A 25,191-nucleotide genomic window follows, 5' to 3' on the forward strand; every position below is an offset into this window, starting at 1 on the left:
AAAAAAAGAGTTTAGCCAGAGGATGTTTAAACTCTTGGTGGTTGTATTGGCCTTTCTGTGAAGGGTGAGAGGATGACTTAAATGACCTCTAAGATGACCCTTCTACCCTTCTAAGACTGATCTCAGAGTTCTTTAAACCCCTGCTCAAGTGCCCCGGTCACAAAATTTTCTCTGACAATCACAGCCCAGAGTGACTCTCTAAGCTCTTCTCTCTGCTCCTCTTTACTCTCTGACTTAATTTCATGTATCTGTCTCTCTCTCCAAGAGTTTAAATTCCCTTGAGGGCAAAGAACAGAGCTTTCCAAGTGGCAGGCACCCAAATATTTGTTTCAATTTAGTAATACAAAGTTTCTCTTTTGGTTACATATTGTCCTGTTTCCTGTATTAGTCTTGGAAGTAGATTGTAAGCCATTTGAAGTCAGGGATTGCGGTTTATATTTATTTGTATTCCCCCACAGTACCCAATAGGTGCTTGATAAACATTGCTTTAAGTTGGGTGAAACCAGAAGTAGACTTTTGGCCCAAAGGAATGAGAACAAAGGTGAAAGAAGCAAAAGGTCAAAGAATACCACTGTTTTGGATACAAGTGTGGACCTCTTACTTGCAGTGAGATAAGGCTCAGGAAGTTTTCCCACAGGCAACGTGGATATACTAAGATTACAAAATAAAATCATTATAACATAGAAACTAGAAATAGTAAAGGTGTTGAGCACGAGTTTCAATTAAAAATGATGTAACAGGGGCTTCCCTGGTGGCGCAGTGGTTGAGAATCCTCCTGCCGATGCAGGGGACACGGGTTCGTGCCCTGGTCCGGGAGGATCCCACATGCCCCGGAGCGGCTGGGCCCGCGAGCCATGGCCGCTGAGCCTGCGCGTCCGGAGCCTGTGCTCCGCAATGGGAGAGGACACAACAGTGAGAGGCCCGTGTACCGCAAAAAAACAAAACAAAACAAAACAAAACAAAATGATGTAACAGTATAAATATTAAGAGAAAGCTTGAGTATCAACAGAGCCTATAGAAAGAGGGTTTAGTCAGCACCCAACTGTTAGTGAGAAGATAAGTAATTCTGAAATGCAGAGCTCTGCTGACTGATTAAACAAATGTAAAGGACATATCCACAGTCACTCAGTGATGTTTATAGAGCGCCTGTAGGTCAGTTTGTATTATCTGGGTTTGTTTGGTAATGTGATTCTGCTTTTCCAACTATTGAATTGAGCGCTCCTTTTCCCTTTTCTCCTCTCAGCGCAGCCTTGAATGCTGCGAATGGAGTGGACAGAGGAAACACAGTTTGGGGGGTAGTGTCAACATATCATTCCCCACCTGTCTCCTGGTCTTCTCCCCCAACCCTTGCATATTAATACATGTGGTTTTCACTTGCCAAAGGACGGGACCAAGGTTTCTGCAGCACCCAGCAATTTACATTCGAACAAACAAACAAAAGAACTCAGGTCTGTCTCTCTCGAGTCCCACAGTACGACTACCTTCCCTACCACCTCCTTTAAAGTATTCCTCTAATCTTCCAGCTCCAACTCAAAACCTAGCCAGTCAGAAAGTCCCTACTTCAGGAACGCCGCCCAATCACAGTGTCCTCACCTGCAGAAGGTGAGGTCTGGGTCTCCTTACGCGACAGTCTCCTGGCCCAATCAGGGGCGGCTTGGTCTTGGAAAGGCGCCAGTCAGCCCTAGAGGGGAGTAGTGGGCGGAGTTGCACCTGGCGACGGTGAATCACTCAGTGGAGCGGCGGCTTCTTCCACCAATCGGAATGTGCAGAGGCGGGGCGTCGACCAATCGGGCGTGAAGGGAAGGGCTGGGCTGGGTTCAACCTGGCGGCTGGAGTTTAGTCCCCGCGCTCCTGTTGGGCGAAGCTGTGTCTGTTCCCGGGCTCCGGCGACTACTGTCGTATCGGGATCTTGATCATGTTGGGGACAAAGGCGAAAGTCGGGAGGAAACAGTTGCTTCTCTTCACATCGATGATCCTGTGTAAGTTCCTGGAGCTTTTGGAGGAATCTGTGGGTCTGGTCAGAGGTTGGAGGGAGGCGCTCCCCACACCTCTTGTCCGCGGGAGGGGAGGGGTTCAGAAGCCGGTCCGCCTCACCCTCCTAGTCCTCTTTCCGCCCCTGGCTCGTCCCTCTTCTTTCCCGTCCCCCCTTACCCTGGTGAGTGGCTGGCTCCCCTCCCCCACACTGGTGAATAATGACCCCTCCTCTTACATGCGGAGCTGCCTTTCCGCACGTTCACCAGAAATAACGGGGAGAGGTTGGTTCCCCTTTCCTTCATCCTCACTTACTGGTGAGGGCCGGTGGGCGCGAGGGTCCTGCCCAGCCGGGATTACACACCTGGGAAGGGGGCCATCCTGCCCCTCCAAGACGCATCCAACATCCGAGAACAACCCGAGAGAAGTCGGAAGCCTCTCGTACCCTGACTCCCTTGGCCCCTGGATGCTCTGCTTCTTAAGGGTCCTCAGAGAAAATCTAATGGAGGTGGGGTGGGGCGGAAGTTTCTTTCCCTGGCTCTTGCTGAAGGGTTTCTTTAGCTTTCCCCGGATTTTTGGGTTGCCATTGTTGCTCTGGGAAAAGTGTCTAGGTGCAAAATCTGGAAAAAAAAAAAAGAAATAAAATTTCTCAGAACACAGCATTCAAAGTTCCTTTCTAGAATAACTACTTCCAGAGTCCTTAATAAATGTTGTTGACTGAGTGACTATTCGCAGGGGGAGGTCCTGGCTTTTGGTTGGCTGGTTCCTTCTCAGAGCCAGAACTCTGCCCTCCCCCCTGGCCTTGTTTGAGAGTTTTTGTTTCCTTTGTAAACTCCCTTTCCTGTGGAACAATGAGACTCACTTGTTGGGGCAGGCCTCCGTCTATAGATATGCTTGTGCCCGGCTGAGTGTGTGGTTTGTGCCTTAGTCTACCTGTGTCAGCACCTGCACACTTATCTGTCTGATTCTTGAGTGTCTGTGTGTGTGTGCTTCTGTGGATAGTTGTGTCAGTAGGGGATCTGTAAGATTCTCCATTTCCCCCTCAACATCCATGTTTTAGGAAATAAAAGAAATGAACAATTATGATCAGTATTAGCAGTTATAAGGTAATTCACTTTGCTTAGTTTGAAGGGTGTCTTACGGCAGATGAATTGACTACTCCTTTGTCCCTTATCACAAAAACATTAACATTTGGGGTGGACTGGACCAGTGACAAGTCGAATCCTCTCCCTATTGTACAGATAAGGAAACAGGTACAAAGAGGGGAAATGACTTTTGCAGATTGACAAAAGGACCTGGGACTGGAACCAGAGTCTCCTGACTGACTTCTCCTTTTCCCACTCCTGGCTCCAGCGTCTCAGGCACGCTGTGGCACAGGAACCAGGATATCAAAACATCAGTTTGGGATACTGCTCCAGAGTCCACTATCTTACCTACCTTTTTCAATTTTTCTTTCCCACTAGATTCTTTCTTTTCTCACTTCTCCCTTTCATTCTATTCCTCCATTTCCCCCTTTTCTTCAGTTTCCATTCTTTTCCTCCCCTTCTTCCCCATTTACTTCTGTCTGTATCTTAGAACTGCTAGTGACACCCATGGTCATTTTTTGGTTCTGTGTGGTAGTCAGTACTAAACACTTTGCCAACACTTGTGCTGTACCAGTACTCCCCACCCCCAACCTAGAAGTTTCTGAGTCAGTAACTATTTGTGACAGTATTTGTCAGGCTTATAAGCTTCCTAGAGCTGCATCCTTCTCCCCTTTCCTTTTTCTTTTCTCTCCCCCTCATTTTCTATAATAATCACATACTGACACTGAAAGAGTTGTGGTATCACCCTTCTGAGCTTGGGAGTGTCCTCTAGTCTGTTCAGGGAATCAAGAAACAGTGGTTTAGAGGGAGCTTGAGATGATGTTGTATTAGCTTGATAGGACAGTGGATCCTAGAAAGTAACATTGTCCAGGAGATGGAGGAACTGACCTTGTCACATGTAAATAGGGCTAAACCTGGGGGGACCAATTTGGTTAGTACAATGAGGATGGAGATAGCAGCCAGGCCATCCCACCTGGGTTCTGGCTTGGCTTTCTGCCTTATTTGTGATCTTAGGCTAGTAACTCAGTCTTTTCATCTGTAAAACGGGAGTAATAATACTTGTCCTAATCTTGTCCTGAGGATCAACTGGGATAATGGCTACATTACATATACATGAAATGATTATTATCGGGCAGCTTTTATCCCCTTTGGATTTTGTGAGGATGAAAGGATGCTGCCTATAGTAGAGCAGGTCAAAGGAAGCAGGGAGAGACCCTGCTAGATTCCAAAAGGCGAGAGTGAAAAAGTAGGGGCTTTCTTGGGCGTCTAGTCTGTCCTCTGCCCTTGGGATACTGGAAGCATATATAGGGTTCCTGCATGTTCTCCCTCCTCCCTCCAGGGCTGCTCCTCATGTGGGCTCTGCCATCTGGGAGGAAGAAGAAAGGATCAAGCAAAGGTCCAATCCCAGCCTGGGGAACCTAGTGGAGAGGAAGGCCTGAGCCTACTGAGACAGGGCTGGAGACTAAACACTGGGAGAACTGGGCCTGGGAAAAGTAAAACTGGTGACAGAGAGTACTAGTCTCCCTCCCTGTAGAGAGCCTGTGCTTAGAAAAGTTTCCAGCTATCTCCCAGGCAGGAAGAGGCATTTCTGCTTAGCAGGGTGGTGTGTGCATAGGATGACTTTTTGGTGTAACTGCAGACGAGAAAGAGGAAACCTAGGCTGGAATCCTGGTGTTTGCACACACACCTCTTACTTCATGTAGTGTCCCCACTGAAACATTCCAGGAGGGAGGAACTGCTGCCCTGTGTCTGGGTCAGTCTGTGAGTCCCGGTGTTTCTTTTGTATTGATGTTTCTGCCTTTCTAGTTTTGCTGTTCAGGGTTAGATTTACCTCAAACTGTAGGTTGGTGAGTCACTCCTCCTTTCCCCTCTCTCTACTGGGGGGTTGAAATTGCTCCCAGGAAAGAATCGTTCCCTCGAAACCAGAACCTAGAAACTAGTGACACAGCAAGTTGGAACTAGGAAGTGAGTGGTAGTGGAATTCCAGTGTCTTAGTCTTTCCCTCCTGGCTCCAGAACACTTTTCACTCTATGATATTTCTCTTCAGTTTCTTTGTGATCTGGGCTTGCCTGGAGTCTCCAACCTAGTTTTGGCTTAGGGTGGAGCTGCTGTAATTAAAAAAACAAAGTTTATTTATTTATTTATTTATTTTTTTGCGGTATGCGGGCCTCTCACTGTCGTGGCCTCTCCCGTTGTGGAGCACAGGCTCAGCGGCCATCGCTCACCGGCCCAGCCGCTCCGCGGCATGTGGGATTCCCAGACCGGCGCACGAACCCATGTCCCCTGCATCGGCAGGCGGACTGTCAACCACTGCGCCACCAGGGAAGCCCCAAAGTTTATGTATTTAGAAGAGGTTAATGTGGTACGAGAATCAAAATGATATAAAAGAGTGGGGTTATCACTCCCACCCTGTTCCTGTTCACTCCATATCTCCCCCAGTTTCCTATACATCTTTCCAGTGTTTTGTTATACAAATATCAGTATATATAAATATATATTTCTTTCTTTTCCCTTTTCTTACACAAAAAGAGGCACACTATATTCATTGTATTCCATCCTGTATCTTGTTTATTTCATTTAATATACCCTGGAGATCTTTTCATATTGGTGGTGTGGCCTTGGCCATTAGAATATTCCACCCCCTCCCCCGCCCTCCTCCCCAAGTCCTCTGGGTCAAGGGGCGTCTGTTCTGCCGACTCAGAAGTGGCTGACACTCCTGATCAAAGACAGATTTAAAAGCTATATACATTTTATGTGAGAGATTAGGAAACGATGGGGCTTGTTTTTCACATCTGTTAGCATTGAGGAAAGACCTTGGGGAATCTCTAAACTCAGACCTGCTTCCTCTAGAGGTTCAGGGAAGATCTGGATGCCACTTGTCAAACGTAATTGTGGAAGAGGTTTCAGTGCTGTCAGGGGGTTGTGAGATGTAATGTGAGTGGATACATACTGGAGTTTTCCAGGCATTGAAAACTCAGAGTTCATCTGCCTGGGACTCCCTGATAAGCAGAGTTTCTGTCTAAAGTCTGCCTGGTGTCATTTGTTTTACAATGTGTAGGACAGGAGGAAGCAGCTGGTTGGCAGGAAGTTTGATGCCAGGCCCCCTGGAGTGAGCCCTGGGCAGGCAGGCAGAGCCTTCCTTTGTAATGGGGAGATGGGTGGGGGAGGAGAGCTGAGCAGGTAGAACTGGAAATTCTGCTGAGAGAGGGCAGGAGGGAGCAATGGTGTGAAAGCTCTCCTGTCCTACACTGCCATCACCACTTTGCACCATCCTCAGAGGGCCTTGCCAGTTGAACGACGTTACTGAAAGTACAGCCAAGCCTGGCTGTTTAGACCTAGCGCAGCCTGTTGTTGGGCTCACAGAGCCTTCCTCTTGCCCACGCATTCCTTATCTGTCCCACCCCAAACCCCAAGAGTGACTTCAGTCTCTACAGGGTGAGCGGTGGGAAGGAAAGTGCAAACCGGGGGTGGTAGCCCTGGGTCCGGGTCCTAATTGTATTACAATGTCAAATTCATTTGTTAATCCAATAAACACTGGTGTTTACTATGTTATGAGCACTGTGCTAGAGATTAGGGATAAAAAGTGAATAACATCTGCTATCAAGAAGCTCTGAGGGGAGTCAGGTATTGTAACAATTAGCCCACGTTGTGAACACACTGTAGCTGGGGGCTTTCTAAGGCTTTGGCTTATCTTCCCTATTCCGAGGCTCTAGCTCCCTTACAGTGGGAGTGTCCTATGAGGCTCATCTGCGTAGAGAGGAAATTTGGTTGAATTCGTAGAGAAAACCAGAGACTAGCTTGGCTGGCTGGCTGGCTACCCTCCTTTTCCTTCCTTTGTTTGTTTGTTTTTAAATGGATCAAAACAAACTCATTGCACGAAAACAACTTAAGGAAAATTCTAATAATTAACAGGATGCATAGAGAAAACAAAGATTTCTTAGTAAAGCAGCAGAAGGAAGTAGCTTTTCTGTTGTGGGTTTGACCTGCGTGTACAAGGGAGGGTTGTTGGTGGGTTCTGTCAGATGTCTGGATGCCTCCACCCTCTGTGACCACCTTCTCATCACAGCATTGCTTCAAAGCGGCAAAACACAGTGCTAGGAACGGGGGAGGATACAAACATAATTTGGTTTCTCTGTTCTCAAGGAACTACAGACATATAATGACTAAGTAGAATACAGAGCACCGTGCGTCAGGGGCTGTCATCGAAGCACGAAATGTTTGGGGAGCATAGAAGGAAATAGTTACTTTTTAAAATGATAAATTTTTTATTAAGAAATAATAGATGTTCAATGTGGAATAATGGGAAAACAGAGGGATATAGAGAAAGTAAAATCACATGTCATCCTATTATCTAGAGATAAACACTGATTGCTGGTTTTATTCTAGTCTTTCCACTATGAATAAATGTGTGGTAGAGATGACCTGTGCAAAATATATCAGAAAAAATAAAATGGCCATTTGGTGTCACTGACTTTTCCTTAAGTCTTGGCTCTGTGGACAGAAAGGGTCACACCAGCTCAACAGAAATCCATAGACATCAATGTTTAAACCAAACCGTGTACTAATGCTACTTGGAGCTGTGGCCGGTTTGTCAGATTATGTAGGAATTACAGTGGGAAAAAACAAAACTGTGTTATAGATCCCTTCTCATTTAGATTATTAGTTAATGACTGAATACTAGTTTTAAATGAGGAAGGTGACTACGTTCTATGACAGAGAGGATAGGAACATCTATATGCCCTGGTATGGTGGTAACATGTCCTGACTGTATTTTTTTTTTTTTTTTTGAGCAAAGTACACTTTAAACAAAATCCCTTCTGTAGTATTCTACTGTATGGCTATCCTGTAATTAACTGTTCACCTTTTGTTGAGCGTTTAGGGTTTTTTTTTCTTTGCTGTACAAAATACATTAAATTGTCCTTGAACATACATCTTTAAGCTTACCTTTAACTATTTTATTTTCTTAGGCTATATTCCTAGAAGTGGAGAGAGATTAATTTTGATTGGGGGAAGGCATTATGCATCAAGGCACACTGGAACAGGATCTTGAAGTATGAATGGTGTTTCCTTGCTGCTCTGCTGAAGATGCTGTGTAGTGCAGTAGTTTTGGAGACTCAGAGTTAGGCAGACTTGGGTTAAGATTCCCACCTTGTTGTTTGCAGCTGTGTGATTTGGGGCAACTGTGCTAAGCCTCAATGTTCTCATCTATAAAACGGGATGATAACAATAGTACTTGTCTTCCCAGGGTTTTTTTTTCTTTTCTTTTTTTTCCCTCCTCACAGGGTTTTTAATGAGACAATGCATGTGCTCTCATTTCTTCCTGCCTTTTTCTCTCCTTGAAATTTATCAGACTCACATACAGAATCTTGATAGTGTAATAGTCTATTTCTTACTCATCTGTTACTTCATTTCACCTTTAAAGTCTTATTTAATCATTCTGTGCTTCCTGGTGTGTCAGTATTTGGGTATTTCCTGTTATTCTTTATCATCCTTCCTTTCTTTTTGCCTTTGTTTTTGCCTCTCCTTTCTTGCTTTGTTTTATTTTTCTTTGCCTCTTGTGATCTTTATTATTTTTTTCCCTTTTTATTCCCCTTCCCACTCTTTTTTCTTTAAATTAAAACATTTAATACATACTTGTTTATTACACAAATGTAGAACATAGAAGAGAAAAGCTGCCTGTATTCTCATCTCTCAGATAATATGCACTGTCAAGTGTTTGGAGTCTATTCTTCGAGATTTCTTTATGTGTATATTCGGGTTATTTTTATTATTTGTAAAAATAGGGTCATGTTCTACATATTGTTTTTACATTTTGGACATATTTCTATGCCTGAACAAATTGATTTACCTTGACCTTTGCGATGGCAATATGGTTATTTTTATTTGTTCTTGTTTTACATAGTTGTGTAATGTATCATACCATGGAGCCAGATTACCTGGGTTAGAATCCTAGCTCTGCCTCCTACTAGCTTTGTGAACTTGAGCAAACTACTTCAGTTCTGTGCCCCGATTAACTCACATGTGAGATGGGAGCAATAATAATATTTATTTCATAGCATTATTACAAGGATTACATGAATTAAACCTGTAAAGGGCTCAGAAGAGTATCTGGTACATAGTATTCAAGAAATGTTAGCTGATGGGGCTTCCCTGGTGGCGCAGTGGTTGAGAGTCTGCCTGCCGATGCAGGAGACACGGGTTCGTGCCCCGGTCCGGGAGGATCCCACATGCCGCGGAGCGGCTGGGCCCGCGAGCCATGCATGGCCTATGAGCCTGCGCGTTCAGAGCCTGTGGTCCGCAACGGGAGAGACCACAACAGTGAGAGGCCTGCATACCGCAAAAAAAAAAAAAAAAAAAGAAAGAAAGAAAAAAAAAAGAAATGTTAGCTGCTATTATTTTATTCATGCTATTATTTTATTCATTTGGTCATGCTCAGTAACATGTGTCTAGAATTTGGATATAATTAATTAAAAGTATAGGACAAACCTTGCAGAAGTCTTCAAGAATTCTGTTGATTTTTTAAAAATTATTTTATTGAGGTATATTTTGCATACAACATTATTTTAGTTTCGTATACAACATAATAATATATATTTATAGTTATTGAAGAATGATCACCACAGTAAATGTACATCTATCACCATACATGATTACAGAATTTTTTTCCTTGTGATGAGAACTTTTAAGGTCTACTCTCTTAGCAACTTTTAAATATGCAATACAGTATTATTCACTATAGTCACCATGCTGCCCATTACATCTCCATGACTTATCAATTTTTTGTTTTGTTTTGTTTTGTTTTGTTTCTGCGGTACGCGGGCCTCTCACTGCTGTGGCCTCTCCCGTTGCGGAGCACAGGCTCCGGACGCACAGGCTCAGTGGCCATGGCTCACGGGCCCAGCCGCTCCGCGGCATGTGGGATCTTCCCGGACCGGGGCACGAACCCGTGTCCCCTGCATCGGTAGGTGGACTCTCAACCACTGCGCCACCAGGGAAGCCCCGACTTATCTATTTTATAACTGGAAGTTAGTACTTTTTGATCCTCTTCACCCATTTTACCTCCCAACCCCCCACTCCTCACCTCTGGCAATCACCCAATCTGTTTTCTGTATCTGTAAGCTTGGGGTTTTTTTGTTTGTTTGTTTTTGATCCCACATATAAGTGAGATCCTGTGGTATTGGACTTCCTCTGTTTGACTTAATTCACTAAGCATAATGCCCTTAAAGTCCATCCCTGTTGTCACAAATGGCAAGATTTCATTCTTCTTTATGGCTGAATGATATTCCATCGTATATGTGTGTGTGTGTGTGTGTGTGTATATATATATATATATATATACACCACATCTTTATCCATTCATCCATTGATGGACACTCAAGATATTTCCCTATTTTGGCTGTTGTAAGTAATACTGCAGTGAACAGGGGGCTGCATGTAGCATTTTGAGTTAGTGTTTTCATTTTCTTTGGATAAATACTACCCATAAGTGGAATTGCTGGATCATATGATAGTTCTATATTTAACTTTGTAAGGACCCTCCATACTGTTTTCTACAGTGGTTGTATCCATTTACATTCCTACCAACATGAGCTTTGCATGAGGGTTCCCTTTTCTCCACATCCTCACCAACAATTATTATTTCTTGTCTTTTTTTTTTTTGGCCGTGCTGCGCATCATGGGATCTTAGTTCTCTGACCAGGGATCGAAGCCGTGCCCCCTGCGGTGGAAGCACGGAGCTCTAACCACTGGACCACCAGGGAATTCCCTATTTCTTGTCTTTTTGATAATAGCCATTCTAACAGGTGTGAGGTGATATCTCATTGTGGTTTTGATTTGCATTTCCCTGATAATTAATGATGTTGAGCATCTTTTCATGTACCTATTGGCCATCTGTATGTCTTCTTTGGGAAAATGTCTATGCAGATCCTCTGACAATTTTTAAAACAGATTGTTTAGGTTTTTTTGCTATTGAATTGTATGAGTTCTTTACACATTTTGGATATTAACCCTTTGTCAGATAAGTTAGTTGCAAATATTTTTTCCTATTCTCTAGGTTACCTTTTCATTTTGTTGGTGATTTCCTTTTCTGTGCAGAATATTGATTCTTTCACTGTGCATACTTGAGTCAAGATTCCACCAGAATGTCCACAGCTGATGCCCAATTTAAACCTTTGTGTTGGTCTGCTTGGGATGCCATGACAAAATACCAAAGACTGGGTGGCTTGAACAACACTAATTTATTTTCTCACAGTTCTGGAGCCCAGAAGTCCAAGATCATGGTGCTGGAGGGATGGTTTCCTCTGAAGCCTCTCCTTGGCTTACAATGGCAGCCCTCTTGCTGCCTGTTCACATGGTCATCCCCCCTATGCATGAGCACCCTTGGTGTCTCTTTGTAGAAGGACACCAATCAGATTGGATTAGGACATGTCCTAAGGTCCTCACTGTAACTTAATTACATCATTAAAGGGCTTGTCTCCAAATGCAGTCTCTCTCAGAAGTACGGGGGTTAGGGCTTTCATATATGAATTTTGAGGGAATACAATTCAATCTGTAAAAACCATGAACCATTTTGAAGATTCTGCAGAAAGAGCAGTGATCTAGCCAGGTGTCTCCTTGGGTTGTTCTTGTGATCATAAAAGAAATGGGGGTGTTGTAAATGGATTCACATCTTTTCCCCATTTCCCCCCTCCTCCCATTTTAGACCTTGCATTAGAAGGTCTAAAATGTGTGCAGACCTTGCATTGCATTGGCTCTGCACACTTCTACTGGTTGTGAGAAACCAGCCTCTACTGTTGTGCATGCAGACACCTACAGACACACTGCAGCCCAGGTGCAGAAATGAGGCCCTTTTGCAAAATGGCAGGTGGAAAGCACTCATGTGCAGAGAACTTTAATTCTGTTTCATAACTATGAAGCAAATTAAAAACACTTAATTCTTAAATTGTGAAGCTAAATTAAAAGAAAGATTAATAGAACGCTCTTTTTTTTCTTCTGAGAACTAAACATTAAAAAAAAAACACTGTTGCTAGTATTAAAATTTTTTAACGATTGGGTTTGAATCAAGTTTGTTTTTTCTTCTTTTTAAAAATATTTATTTATTTTGGTTGTGCCGAGGCTTAGTTGTGGCGTGCAGACTTCTTGCTTGTGGCGTGCAGACTTCTTAGTTGCAGCATGCAGACTCTCAGCAGCGGCATGCATGCAAGGTCTAGTTCCCCGACCAGGGATCGAACCCAGGCCCCCTGCATTGGGAGCGTGGAGTCTTACCCACTGGACCACCAGGGAAGTCCCAAGTTTATTTTTTCTTTATTTGGGTGTGCCCCATCTGCCAATTTGAAAAATGGGCTTATCTTTGTAGATAAACCTTAACAAGTAGATGTTATAGCGAATGGTCTGCTCTGACCTAATTTGTTAAGGCTCTATGTTGTTCAGTGTCAGTTTGTACCAGGCATTGTGCTAAGTGCTGAGAACTCAGAATGGTAGATTAACACATTATCCCTGCTCCTTTGGTTGTTTACTGCCTGATAAGGGAGAGATATAGGCGCATAGATGATGTCATTATAATGTGGGAAGTGCTTTGACAGTGTTTTGTATGGGGTAGTGGAAGCCAAGGAAAGAGACCTTAACTTGTCTGTGGTGAGGATTGGGGGTGGGGTAAGTCATTTCCCGCAAAGTAATGTGTTTGAATACCTGCTGACCAGGTGGAGAAAGAGGGGACAGGGTGTTCCGTATAACAAGAATAGCATAAGCAAAGGCAGAGGTTGTGAAACTGCACGTCTTTGCTGGGAATTGTAAGTAGTTTTGTATTGCTGGAGGGTAAATTGCAAGAATAGGGAGTGTGGTGAAGATGATAAACTTATCACCAGGTCGGTTGGTGCTAGAACTCTTGCCTGGCTGAAGAATTTGGATTTTATCTTACAGGTAATGTGGAATCGTTGGAAGCTTGAAGCAAGCGTTAGATTTGCACTTTTTAGAAGGCTGTATAGTGTAGCCCAGTCTCTGGAATTGGACTGCCTTGATTTGAAGCTGTACCACCACTTAACTGCTCTGGGCCTCAGTTTCCCCATGTAGAAAACAGAGGTGATAATAACAGTATCACCCAACTCCTAAGGTTGTTGTAGGAATTAAATCCATGTGATGTGCTTATAGCAGTGCCTGGCATATAATATAGTAAGTGCTCAATAAATGTCAACTCTTTCTCTAGCAGTGAGGTGGAGGAGGGATGTGAGTGGGTCAAAATTAAACAAGGCAGAGAAACCTATTGAGAGACCAAATGCAATTCTTCAGATGACGATGGTACTAAAAAGTGGCAGTGGGTCTGTGGAGAGGAGGGACCAAATTTGAGGGAGATTTGGGAGATGACATTGTAATGCTTGGTGTTGGACTAGAGTGAAGGAAAGATGGTGATGGCTTAAAAGGTTCTAGAGTGAGTGACCAAGTAAATGGTGATACCACCAACCTGGAGAGAGGAGGGGAAGCGAGAGGTAGTGGGAAATGATGAGCAGTGTGAGATTGCAGGAGGGGGTGTGTGAAGTCCAAGTAGAACCGTCAGAAGGCACAGCAATAGGAGTCTGCAGCTCAGGCAAGAGGTAGTATCTGGAGCTGGCCATACATTGGTGTAGAGGAATGTTGTGTATTTGAGATTTCCTAGAGGGAATATGGAGAGGAGAAAGGGCACAACATGGAATGCTGGGGATTACTAATATTAAGGGATGGACAGAGGAAGCAAAGTTCAAGAAGGCGAATAAGATAACCCTGAGGTGGGGGGAGAACCAGAAGGGCTGAACGCAGAAACCAAGGGGGTGGAGTGGCTTGAGGAGGCAAGTGGTTAGTAGGGTCAAACATCTCACAAAGGCCACAGGAGGTAAATGAAAAAGCAAATACTGGATATCTTTAATTATAAGACTACTTTAATGTTTTGGAGATTGGGATGTGACTTACAGCCCATGTACATATTTAATATGATGTTTCCCCAAGAAGCTATTATTAAATTGATGTTATATCTTATAATCAGGGTATCTTAGAATTGAGGAATACGATTGGTGACCTTAGTAAGATCCATTTTAATTTCAAAGTGAGAGCCAAAGACGTATTGCAGTAGGTTGAGCAGTGAATGTGTATGTTGGGCTGGAAACAGTGTGTGTAGACTACTTCTTTAAGAAGTTGAGAGAGAAAGGGAGGAAAGGATTGTCACTAGAGAGGGGTGTAAGATTGAGTGAAGGTTTTCTGTACGTGAAAGGGCCAAAAAGTCTATTTTTTTTTGTCTTTGTGTACAGTCTTTATTTGTTGAAATACCATTAGATTTTTCCTCAGGACAAGAGCAAAGATCATCCCCTGCAGAAACTTTGGAACTATGTACAGAACTTTACAGAACAGAGGACAACACTTTAGCTGAAGCCTGCCTGCTGACCAGAGAAGGGTGTTCTGAGTGGACTCAGCAAAGAAAAGGAAATCAAGCAGGGAAAGCCCATCTGAATCAAACTTCAGCTGCCATCAGGACAAGTCTTGTGATGGTCACAGATTGGAGGCTCTGTTTATGGAAGGTTCGAGTACAGCACAGGGGTTCCATGTATCTTTACGGCTACACCCCAGGCTGAGGTGCCATTAAGTCAATGTCACTCAAATTCCTGGCCAGCCAAACTCCGGCAGCAAAGAGTCCCAAATTAAGGATCAAGTTCCTCTGGAAGAGGCTTCCCTGGTGGCACAGTGGTTAAGAATCCGCCTGCCAATGCACGGGACACAGGTTCAAACCCTGGTCCAGGAAGATCCCACCTGCTGTGGAGCAACTAAGCCCGTGTGCCACAGCTACTGAGCCTGTGCTCTAGAGCCCACGAGCCACAACTACTGAGTCCACGTGCCACAACTACTGAAGCCTGTGCACCTGGAGCCCGTGCTCCACAACAAGAGAAGTCACCGCAGTAAGAAACCAGCACTCACCACAACTAGAGAAAGCCCATGTGCAGCAGCGAAAACCCAACACAGCCAAAAATAAAATAAATACATTAATTAATTAAAAAAAAAAAGTTCCTCCAGAAGTCATTTCTATCCGTGGCAAAGCGGTAGACTCCCCGAAGCCAGTCTCCCACGTTGTCTGGAATTTCAGGAGCTTCATTTGCCGAGCCCACAGTGGTCATGCCAGCCCCACTGGAAGCGATAGCAGCACCTTCGCGCTCCACAAGGCCTCTCACCACGCACCTTCCAAAAAATCTATTGATGCCTTTGACTTTGTAGTTTTTCTTGTTGTGAACATGGAGTAAATTAAACATCACAATGGAAAAGGTGAAATTTTCTTCTGTTTTGGTTTACCATGTTAACTAGTAGGACATTTGTATGTACAGTATGCCAAGTATAGGTCCAAGGTTAAGTGCAAAAGGGAGGTCGTGATGAGGTAAGGGAACATATAAAATAGATGAGGAGAATAGATGGGGAAATTGTGGGTGTTGTGAGAGAAAACCCTCAGCTCTGCTGCTCTATACATGATGGTTCTAGAAAAGAGTCTTTTTTTAAAAAATAAATTATTTATTTATGTATTTTGGCTGCATGGGGTCTTCGTTGCTGCACTCGGGCTTTCTTTAGTTGTGGCGAGAGGGGTCTACTCTTCCTTGCGGTGCGCAGGTGGCTTCTCTTGTTGCAGAGCACGGGCTCTAGAGCGCAGGCTCAGTAGTTGTGGCGCATGGGCTTAGTTTCTCTGCGGCATGTGGGATCTTCCCGGCGTAGAGCTCGAGCCCAGGTCGTCTGCATTAGCAGGCGGATTCTTTTTTTTTTTTTTTTTTTTGCGGTACGCGGGCCTCTCACTGCCGCGGCCTCTCCCATTGCGGAGCACAGGCTCTGGACGCGCAGGCCCAGCGGCCGTGGCTCACGGGCCCAGCCGCTCCGCGGCACGTGGGATCTTCCCAGACCGGGGCACGAACCCGCGTACCCTGCATCGGCAGGCGGACTTTCAACCACTGCACCACCAGGGAAGCTCTAGAAAAGAGTTAGTCTTTCCAAGGCAATTACAGTGATAGAGGAGAGATGGTTTAGTGGGCTGGAATGTAAGCATTTTTCCGGCAGTATTTATATATATTTATATGTATTACTGAAGAAAACTTTGAAGTCAGAAAAAGAAGTATATACAGAAAGACCTATGGGCAGATGATGAGAATAATAACACATAATACTTATTTGGTGCTTCCTGTTGGTCAGACACTCTTGTAAGCACTTTATTTGTATTAGCTTGTTTAACTCTCAACAACAGCCCTTTGACATAGAAATTCTTATTATCCCCATTATACAAGTGGGCAAACTGAGGTTCAAAGTGACTAAGTGGCTTGCCTGGGTCACACAGATTATAAGTAACAGAGCTGGGATTTGAATGCAGGCAGTCTGGATCCAGAGGCTTGTTCAGGAACAAGAAGGGGAACGTGGATCAGGATGTCTGAGGTGTCCTGGGGTCACTAGGAAGGAAGGACATGGTGCAGAGGCTGAACTTAACTCATGGTGTGAGACGCAGCCACAGGAGAGTTTTGAGTATTGCAGTCAGGCCACAGGCAGACATCAACAGTCCTGCATCAGAGGAAGGTGAGAAGGCCCTGAGGTGAAGGGCCCTGTATTTTAAGCAAGAGGAGAGAAGCCTGGACTAGGTAATAGCAGTCAGAATTAATGAGAAGGGGAAGATGCCAGTTGCCCAATATGTTTGTGTATATATGGGGTGATGTCATTCCTGCACATGTTTTAGATCTGATAATCTGAGAGGACTCAAAAAAGAACTTCAGGGCTTCCGTGGTGGCGCAGTGGTTGAGAATCTGCCTGCCAATGCAGGGGACACGGGTTCGAGCCCTGGTCTGGGAAGGTCCCACATGCCACGGAGCAACTAGGCCCGTGAGCCACAACTACTGAGGCTGCGCGTCTGGAGCCTGTGCTCCACAACAAGAGAGCCCGCGATAGTGAGAGGCCCGCGCACCGCGATGAAGAGTGGCCCCCGCTTGCCACAGCTAGAGAAAGCCCCCGCACAGAAATGAAGACCCAACACAGCCAAAATAAATAAATTAATTAATAAACTCCTACCCCCGACATCTTCTTTCAAAAAAAAAAAAAAAAAAGAACTTCAGCTGAAGTTAGAAGTGAGGCAGAAACAATCATCAAATTCATATGCTGTGATTTATTTATTTATTTTCTTTTGGGCAGCCCTTTATTTCAAAGGCTAGTTTTTAGTTTAATTACAAGCTGTTCTTCGTTTGGGTGGTGTCATAGGTTGGGTTCTTGGGAAACTGACTCTGAGATGTCAATTATTGTACCAAGACATTTATTAGGGAGTGTTCTTGGGATCCACACCTATGGAAGCAGGACCGGGCAGAGGGAAAAGGTGAGTTGCATTGTAGTCCCAACAAGGCCTCAGCTTACTGCACAGGGACCTTTGAAGCAGAAATAGCCCTTCAGTGTTGTCCCAAGGTGGGGAGTTGGGGAGATAGAGATGGGACTTTTTTTTTTTTTTTTTTGAGATGGGACTTTATATGTGTCCTCCCTCCCTTTTTTTTTGTCCCACGTGGCACATTGGATCTTAGTTCCCCAACCAGGGATCGAACCCGAGCCCCCAGCAGTAGAAGCACGCATGGAGTCTTAACCACCGAACCACCAGGGAAGTTTCCAAAAGTCAGTTCTTGCTGGTTCCTTTTTTTTTTTTGGCCGTGGAACTTACTCAATCTCAGTTCCCTGGCCAGGTTTGAACCTTGGCCATGGCAATGAAAGCCCAGAATCCTAACCACTAGGTCACCAGGGAACGACCCCCCCTCTCATTGATCAGGCATTGGATGCCGGTGCCCTGACCCTGTTGCCGCCTGGTAGGAGGCATGGCCCTGGGCAAGGCAGTGTTCTGGGTATCCTCAGAGAGGGCTGATGGCTGCAGGCCTTCTTCTGGCAGCAGTCCCAGCAGCTGAGACAAAAAGTCCTTCATTCCTGAAGAGAGATCTGGTTTGCACATCTCGGTGTACATCACAGGTAGCAAATTGTAAAATTCGAGAATCTTAAAAAAACAAAGTTCCCATCATCAAAGCAGAGAAAGTTGACTTGGGCAAAAAATCAAAGCATTTAATTGTCAGCGTTCTTGATGAGACCTAGAGACTTCCATGTCCTCAGTTTTCAATTTAGTGAAGACTATTTGGGTTAATTTCTGTATCTGTTATTACATCTGATTATAGATTTGACTTTGAAATATAATGCCAAATATACAAAGTAATATGATTAGAAATAATTTCTAGATAAAATGGACCTGACTTTTAAAAGAATCATATTTTAGTACATAGTTTGCCTCCATTACACTAGTGGCTTTTCTGAAAAGCAGCATGGTGTATAAAAGTATGGTATAATAAGGGAAAAAAAGAGGTATAGGAGAGACCTGTATGCTAATCTCAGCTCTGCCATTTCCTAGCTATGAAAACTTGGATCAGCCACTTAATCTTTTATTTTTTCTATTTATTTATTTATGTATGTAAGTATGTATGTATGTACGGCTGTGTTGGGTCTTCACTGCTGCCTGCGGGCTTTTCTCTAATTGCAGCGAGCTGGGGCTGGTCTTTGTTGCGGTGCGGGGGCTTCTCTTCTTGCGGAGCACAGGCTGTAGGCGCGCGGGCTTCAGTAGTTGTGGCACGTAGGCTCTAGAACGCAGGCTCAGTAGTTGTGGCTCGTGGGCTTAGTTGCTGCACGGCATGTGGGATCTTCGCACACCAGGGCTCAAACCCGTGTCCCCTGTATTGGCAGGTGGATTCTTAACCACTGCGCCACCAGGGAAGCCCCCCACTTAATCTTTCAGGTTTTAAAAAAAAAAGAAAGAAAGAAAGAAAAGAAAGAAACAAGAAAAAGAAAATGAACCTAAAGGATTTCAGAGAACATCTAGTTCAAACCCATCATGTTTCAGATAAGAAAAGGGAGGTTCAGGGTCAAGAGACCATATTCAGTTACTTGGGTAATTTAATAATGAAAAAGTATACTTGCATTTATTTAAAGAAGACAGGACTTTGACTTAAAGCTATGAATAAAGCAGCCTTCATGAGTTTAAGCTTTGAAAACATGAATGAGAGTAATTGTGTACGTGCAGGTTGGTAACTATATCACACCATCCTAGAATCCTCTGGCACTGGTGCTTATTTTGGGATGTGTGGGCCCCTCCTGTGAGCCCAGCTGCCTCTCTCCCACCATGTTATTTAATTAGCCTTGCCTCTCCTCACCTCCTCTCTCCACCTCCACCACACACCACATTTTCCTTCTCTTCTCCATTGGGCAGAAGGAGATTCTAATGAGATGATCTGAGCCCACTTCTGGTCCAGAACCCGCTGTGTGATCTTAGGCACATTTCTTTACTTTAGTTCCTCATGTAACACTGGGATGATAATGTTTGTCCTGCTGATCTGTCATGCTTGTTTCAAGGATCAAATGATATAATTGTATGTGAAAACACTTTAAAAAGCACAAAAGGCCCTACAAATGTATTATTATTATCCTATTATGACTCCTCCCTTTCTTCCCTCCCTTGCCTCCAGCTTTGCTGGCTTCCTGCCAGGATTGTCTGACAAGTGACTGTAATTATTTGCTGAGAAGCTTTCTCTGAACCATGAAATGTCATTTAGAAAGCTGCTCTTGGACTAGGAGGAATCTGATTAGATTATTGGGAGTCACAGAGGGAAATTTTTTTTTTTTTTTTTTTTTTGCGGTACGCGGGCCTCTCACTGTTGTGGCCTCTCCCGTTGCGGACCACAGGCTCCAGACGCGCAGGCTCAGCGGCCATGGCTCACGGGCCCAGCCGCTCCGCGGCATGTGGGATCTTCCCGGACCAGGGCACGAACCCGCGTCCCCGGCATCGGCAGGCGGACTCTCGCCCACTGCGCCACCAGGGAAGCCCAGGGAAAATTTTTTTAAGTAAAGAAATTGCATTAGAAGGAAATCTTTTATTTCGATTGATTAAAACAAGTATTAGCCTGCAATTGTAGCAAAAAACATTTTTAAAAGATATTTAGAATATTGGTGAGAAAGTGTGAGATCCGAGAGGCACGTGAATCTCTTGAAACCCTTGACCTTGGAATCTCAGCATGGAGAGTCCCAGCCCTAGATGCCCATCAGCTGGGACTGCTCTTCCCTCTCCACAGCATTCCTCTGTCCACTCCTGATGGACCCACCTCTCTTCTTCTTCTCAGGCTCACTGGCATTGGGCAGGGGTGCAGTGCAAACTTCTGAACCAGTAGTCCGAGTTGCTGAGAATAAACGTGAGTTGGGAGGGGCTGTGGAGGGTGGCGGGAGTTGAAGGGAAGGGAGGTGAGCAGGTGCAGACCCCTGGGGAACATCCAGCCCAGACTGGTTTGGGGCCATTTCCCCAGCTTCTCCATTTACTGCTGTTTCTTCCTCCCACTCACTTTGATCCTGTCTGTAGCTGCCAAGTTGTCCTGCTCCTACTCCGGCTTCTCCTCTCCCCGCGTGGAGTGGAAGTTTGCCCATGGCGACATCACCAGCCTCGTTTGCTATAACAACAAGATCACAGGTGAATCGCTCCACCTCCTTGCTGACTGCCTAGGTTGCAGGGGGCTCACCCTGGGGCTGAAGTCCCCAGGGCCTTCCTGTCGCCTTTCCTGGGGGAAGAAGAGAGCCTCCTGTGCCTTGGGTGCCACCGTCACCAGCTTCTCTTAGCTTTCCAGCTCACTCTGCCCCTGCTTCCTCTGTCCTGGTAGCTTCCTATGAGGACCGAGTTACTTTTTCGGACAGTGGCATCACCTTCCATTCTGTGACCCGGAAAGACACGGGGATGTACACTTGTATGGTCTCTGACGAAGGCGGCAACACCTATGGGGAAGTCACTGTCAAGCTCATTGTGCTTGGTACGTGCCACAGGTCTTCTGTGTGGGCTTGCAATCAATTGCTTCCCTAAACCCTTAGCAGGCTCTGCTAAGCTTTGGAGCTCGCTGATGGTGAAAATACTCGTGGTGGTGGGGCTGGGGAGGGGGGTGTTCAGAGTCCTGGTGCTGTCAGAGAAGAACGAGCCCCTGGTTAGGGGGAAACTAAGGGCATAGTAAGGAAGGAAGGCTAGAGCTGATGGATGGGAGTGTCATGCTACTTGGCCTTCAGGCAGCCGTCCTGCTCTTGTGACAAGTACCTTCTCTCCCTCCCCAGTGCCTCCATCCAAGCCTACAATCAGTGTCCCCGCCTCTGCTACCATCGGGACCCGAGCAGTGCTGACCTGCTCAGAGACAGACGGTTCCCCACCTTCTGAATACTTTTGGTTCAAGGATGGGGTACTGATGCCTACGGAACCCAAGAACAACCGTGCTTTCAGCAACTCTTCCTATACCCTGAACCATAAGACAGGGGAGCTGGTACGGACGGGGTCAGGGTAAAAGATGTGTATGAGGGGGTCGCAGGGTTATAGAACCCCAAAGTGGGGAAGAAGGGCGAGCAACAAGGTAACCTTGGCATTAGGATCAGGAGACATAAAAGACAGGTACTTGGCTTCTTCAAGCAGGAAGCCAATTCGTCTTCTGCCCTCCAGATCTTTGACCCCGTGTCGGCCTCTGATGCTGGAGATTACACTTGTGAGGCGCAGAATGGGTTCGGGCCACCCATGAAGTCAGACACTGTGCACATGGATGCTGGTGAGTGAGGGCGTGGCTGGGACTTGGGCTCAGACCCCAGGGTGGGGTTTGGGGTCTGCTCTCCGTCCTGGCTTTGGCAATGTTGGCAATACCATGAACGAGCTTTCGGGTGCCTGACCTCTCATTTGTGTCCCATAGTGGAGCTGAATGTAGGGGGCATCGTGGCAGCTGTCCTTGTAACACTCATTCTCCTTGGAGTCTTGATTTTTGGCATCTGGTTCGCCTATAACCGAGGCTACTTTGACAGTAAGTATTTGACCTCAAAGGCTCTCCTTTGTATCATCCCCATTTCAGGGCCTGGTTCTTGGGTGCCACCTGAGTACTGACCTGATACTGAGCCCCGTGTGTGTTGGGGTTACCTCCCAGGGAGCACCGGTCACCCGTATCTCAGGGCCACACGCTAGGTCCCCCATCTTCCTGCGCCATGCTGTCTTCTACCCTGCTGACACTCATGGTCCCATTTCTTGTCTTTCAGGAGCAAAGAAAGGGTGAGTGAGCTGCTGTCCTAGAGCTCTCTAAGGTTGAGTACATGGATGTATACGGTTTGAAGCTGAGATGTTCCCCGGGGGAAGGGGTTGGAGGGGAAGGCAACGAGCCTGGTAGGGAAAAAACATCTGGATTTCTAGCCCTATCCACTATGGTCCTGTGCTTGTCCTTTCTCCCTGCACCCAAACCTCCCTACCGAGAACTCTGTGCTTCCGTTAAGTTCTCAGTCCCGGCCTCTAAAGTTAACAAGCAGAGGTTAAGGAGAGGGACTAGGGGACTGAGCGTCTCCATCTTCTGACTTGTCCGCAGGACCTCGAATAAGAAGGTGATTTACAGCCAGCCCACTGCTCGAAGAGATGTGAGTATGCCTGCCCTGGGATGGGGAGGTCCTCCTGGCTGGAGTGAGGGGTTTCCAGACTGTGTTTATATGTATTCAGGGGATTATCAGCTAAAGAAGACTGTAGAGAGTTGACGCGAATGTTTTATTTCTCCAGGGGGAATTCAGACAGACCTCATCATTCTTGGTGTGACCCTGGTCCAGCTCATCTCCCGTCCTCTGTGCTTGCCTTACTCAGGTGCTACCAGACTCTGGCCCCTGATGTCTGTAGTTTCACGGGATGCCTTATTTGTCTTCTAGCCCCCACAGGGGCCCTCACTTTTATCTTAGTTAGGATGTGTTTTTTAAATAATGTCTGCCATGTGCACCTTCTACCTTCCTGCCTCCCTTCCTTTCCCACCACTGCTGAGTGGCCTGGGACTTGTTTAACGCTCTTTTCCCCCATCCCCCGTCCCTACGAGGGATCAGACAGAAGTCCTGACTGATGCCTGCTGAGTTCCCTTCCAAGGAGACTGCGAGGGTGGCGGGGCACTCACTGCCCGCTGCGCGCAGCGGTCCTCACATAGGGAGGGATCTGGAGCTTGGTTCCTTGGTGCTTTCTTGCCGTACTGAGGACCGGTACCAGCTGTTCTAGAGTGGGGACTGGAGACTGGAGCAGCTGAAATGGTTGTGTGGTGACGACGTCAAGTCTCTTCTGCCTCTGCAGCCCACTTTCTTCTGTCTTCCCGCCGGAAGCGCCATGGGGTCCTCCTGCACCGTCCTCTTTCTGAACACAAGCAGACTGGCAGCAACTATGTCTGTGGAGAAAACAAGAGTTTTGGTTGTGGAGATCATAGTAAGCTTTCAGGGCACACGGAGCAGAAGAGTTTTTAAACCACTGATCTACAGAAAAGAAAGCTGGAGCTGATAGCTCAAGCCATCACCCTTCCCTTGGCTGGAACAACTGGACCCACACTTTTAAGATGTGTCTGCAGGGTTGTGGGAATTTGTGTAGTAGTCAGCTCTGCTGAGCACGTGTGTGTGTCTGTGTGTGTGTCTGTGTGTGTGTGGTATCAATTCTATACTGAAACTGAGTGTGTGTTGGAGGGCTTCTTAGCTCTTTGGTGAGATTGTACTGTGGGAATGGGAGAAATGAAATACCTAGGCTCCTTCTTAGTACAAACAAGAAAATCCCCAAAGCCCTGCTTCCTAGCAACCTGGGCTGGTCCCTAGCTCACTGTCCTACCCCTTCCTGGTTCCTGCCTTCAAGGCAGACGTTGGACCCTCATTTCCAGAGTCCTCTTGTGGCAGGAGAAGGGCACCCCGGGTGAAGTGATGGTGTACTCTGGGTTCTACTTGGTCTGATCCACCCAGTGAGAGGAGAAATGCCCACCCTGCCACCTCTGTCAGCCAGATGCACTAATATACTTCCCTGAGGCTACAGGAAAAGCAGCTCCAGAGCCTGAGGCAGGATTTCTCAAATCATTCTCAGAATCACTCCTTTAGTAGTAGTTTAAAGTAGTCCTACTTCTCTATTTAGGGGGTAGGTGTAAGGAGAGCAGGAGCGAGCAGGGTAGTCCTGCCCACCATCTTGACCCTTCTTTGCCCTTACATCTGTTTCTCCCTCTACCCCAGCAGCCCCAGTCTATTTATTCACTAGCAAGAGGGCAAATAAGGGGTCTCCTAAGATTGATTTTGCTAATTTCTGTGGAGGATACTGAGCGCCACTTTGCCATGTTCTGTTCCCTCATCTGACAGTCCATCACAGAACTGAGTTTTCTTCTCATCAAGGATCCAGAAGGAAAAACAAAAACCAAATCGTATCGTCACGCACCAATAAAAAATAAGCTTTCCAGTTGGAAATGAATCTAATTAGGCAATAAAAGTAGAGATTGCGAAACGGTTCAGTAAGAATGAGGTTTTTGAAGTACGTTTCAGTTTTGTATCATTGCTGGGGGACAGGGTGGGAGGGATGTAGAGAAAAGGCCACAGGGAAGCAGAGGTGAATCATTGTGCCTGCAAGCCTGAAGCAAATGGCTCTTCACTCCGTAGGTCACGACTTGTGAGGAGTATAAGTCAGTTATTTACCAGCCTTGGACTTTACCCCTCCAGCTTACAACAGTCCCTTGAGTTGGAAAACACCTTGTCTGCTTTCATTTTAGAATGTTACAACTAATTTTTGTAATAAATGTTTATTTTTCACATTGAGTTTAAGTCCTGAAGTTTTAGCTTAAAAGAATTGGGACCCCCAAAGTGACTTGAACATTCAAAAATCTTACCTGTAGTCTTTTTTTTTTTTTTTTCCTGTAGTCTTTTTAAGAAAGAGATTAGGGATATCCTTCTAAATAAATAGTCTGGTAGTTAGATTTCAGTTTAACTTACCATTGGCCTGTACTTGAATGGGAATGCTTCAAATGGACATTTCCTACATTAAAAGGAGACTTAGGGGTTGAGGAACAGGGTAATTCATAGAGATTAGTGTTTTAGACATGAACCCACCCTGATTAGGGATAAAATGATTGGACATTAAGGATGTGTTTGTTGTCCCTGTCTCAACAGGATCTGCAGATCAAGGCCAGGGGAGGGGAAAGTGGGAAATGGGGTTGGTCCATTTCTGAATGAGAGGACAGTATGTTCTATGGGGGCATGGGGACAGCTTAGTAAAGGAGATAAATGAAGAAAAAGTACAACTTGCACTTTAAGAAAAAAAAAATCTCGAATTTTG

At 45.6% G+C, this 25,191-nt stretch overlaps 1 protein-coding gene across 1 annotated transcript; it reads left to right on the top strand.

Annotated features, from left to right (window-relative positions):
* Positions 1-1,821: 1,821 nt before the first annotated feature.
* Positions 1,822-24,674, top strand: F11R (F11 receptor). The gene is made up of 10 exons (XM_030842259.3): positions 1,822-1,979; positions 20,219-20,287; positions 20,452-20,559; positions 20,747-20,893; positions 21,186-21,388; positions 21,562-21,664; positions 21,803-21,910; positions 22,140-22,152; positions 22,460-22,508; positions 22,645-24,674. Exons 1-10 carry the CDS (start codon positions 1,916-1,918, stop codon positions 22,678-22,680), a joined length of 900 nt encoding a protein of 299 aa, XP_030698119.1. The 5' UTR covers positions 1,822-1,915; the 3' UTR covers positions 22,681-24,674.
* The last annotated feature ends 517 nt before the right edge of the window (positions 24,675-25,191 follow it).

Source organism: Globicephala melas, chromosome 1 (assembly GCF_963455315.2).
Source record: "Globicephala melas chromosome 1, mGloMel1.2, whole genome shotgun sequence".
In the NCBI taxonomy this organism is placed as follows: Eukaryota; Metazoa; Chordata; class Mammalia; order Artiodactyla; family Delphinidae; genus Globicephala; species Globicephala melas.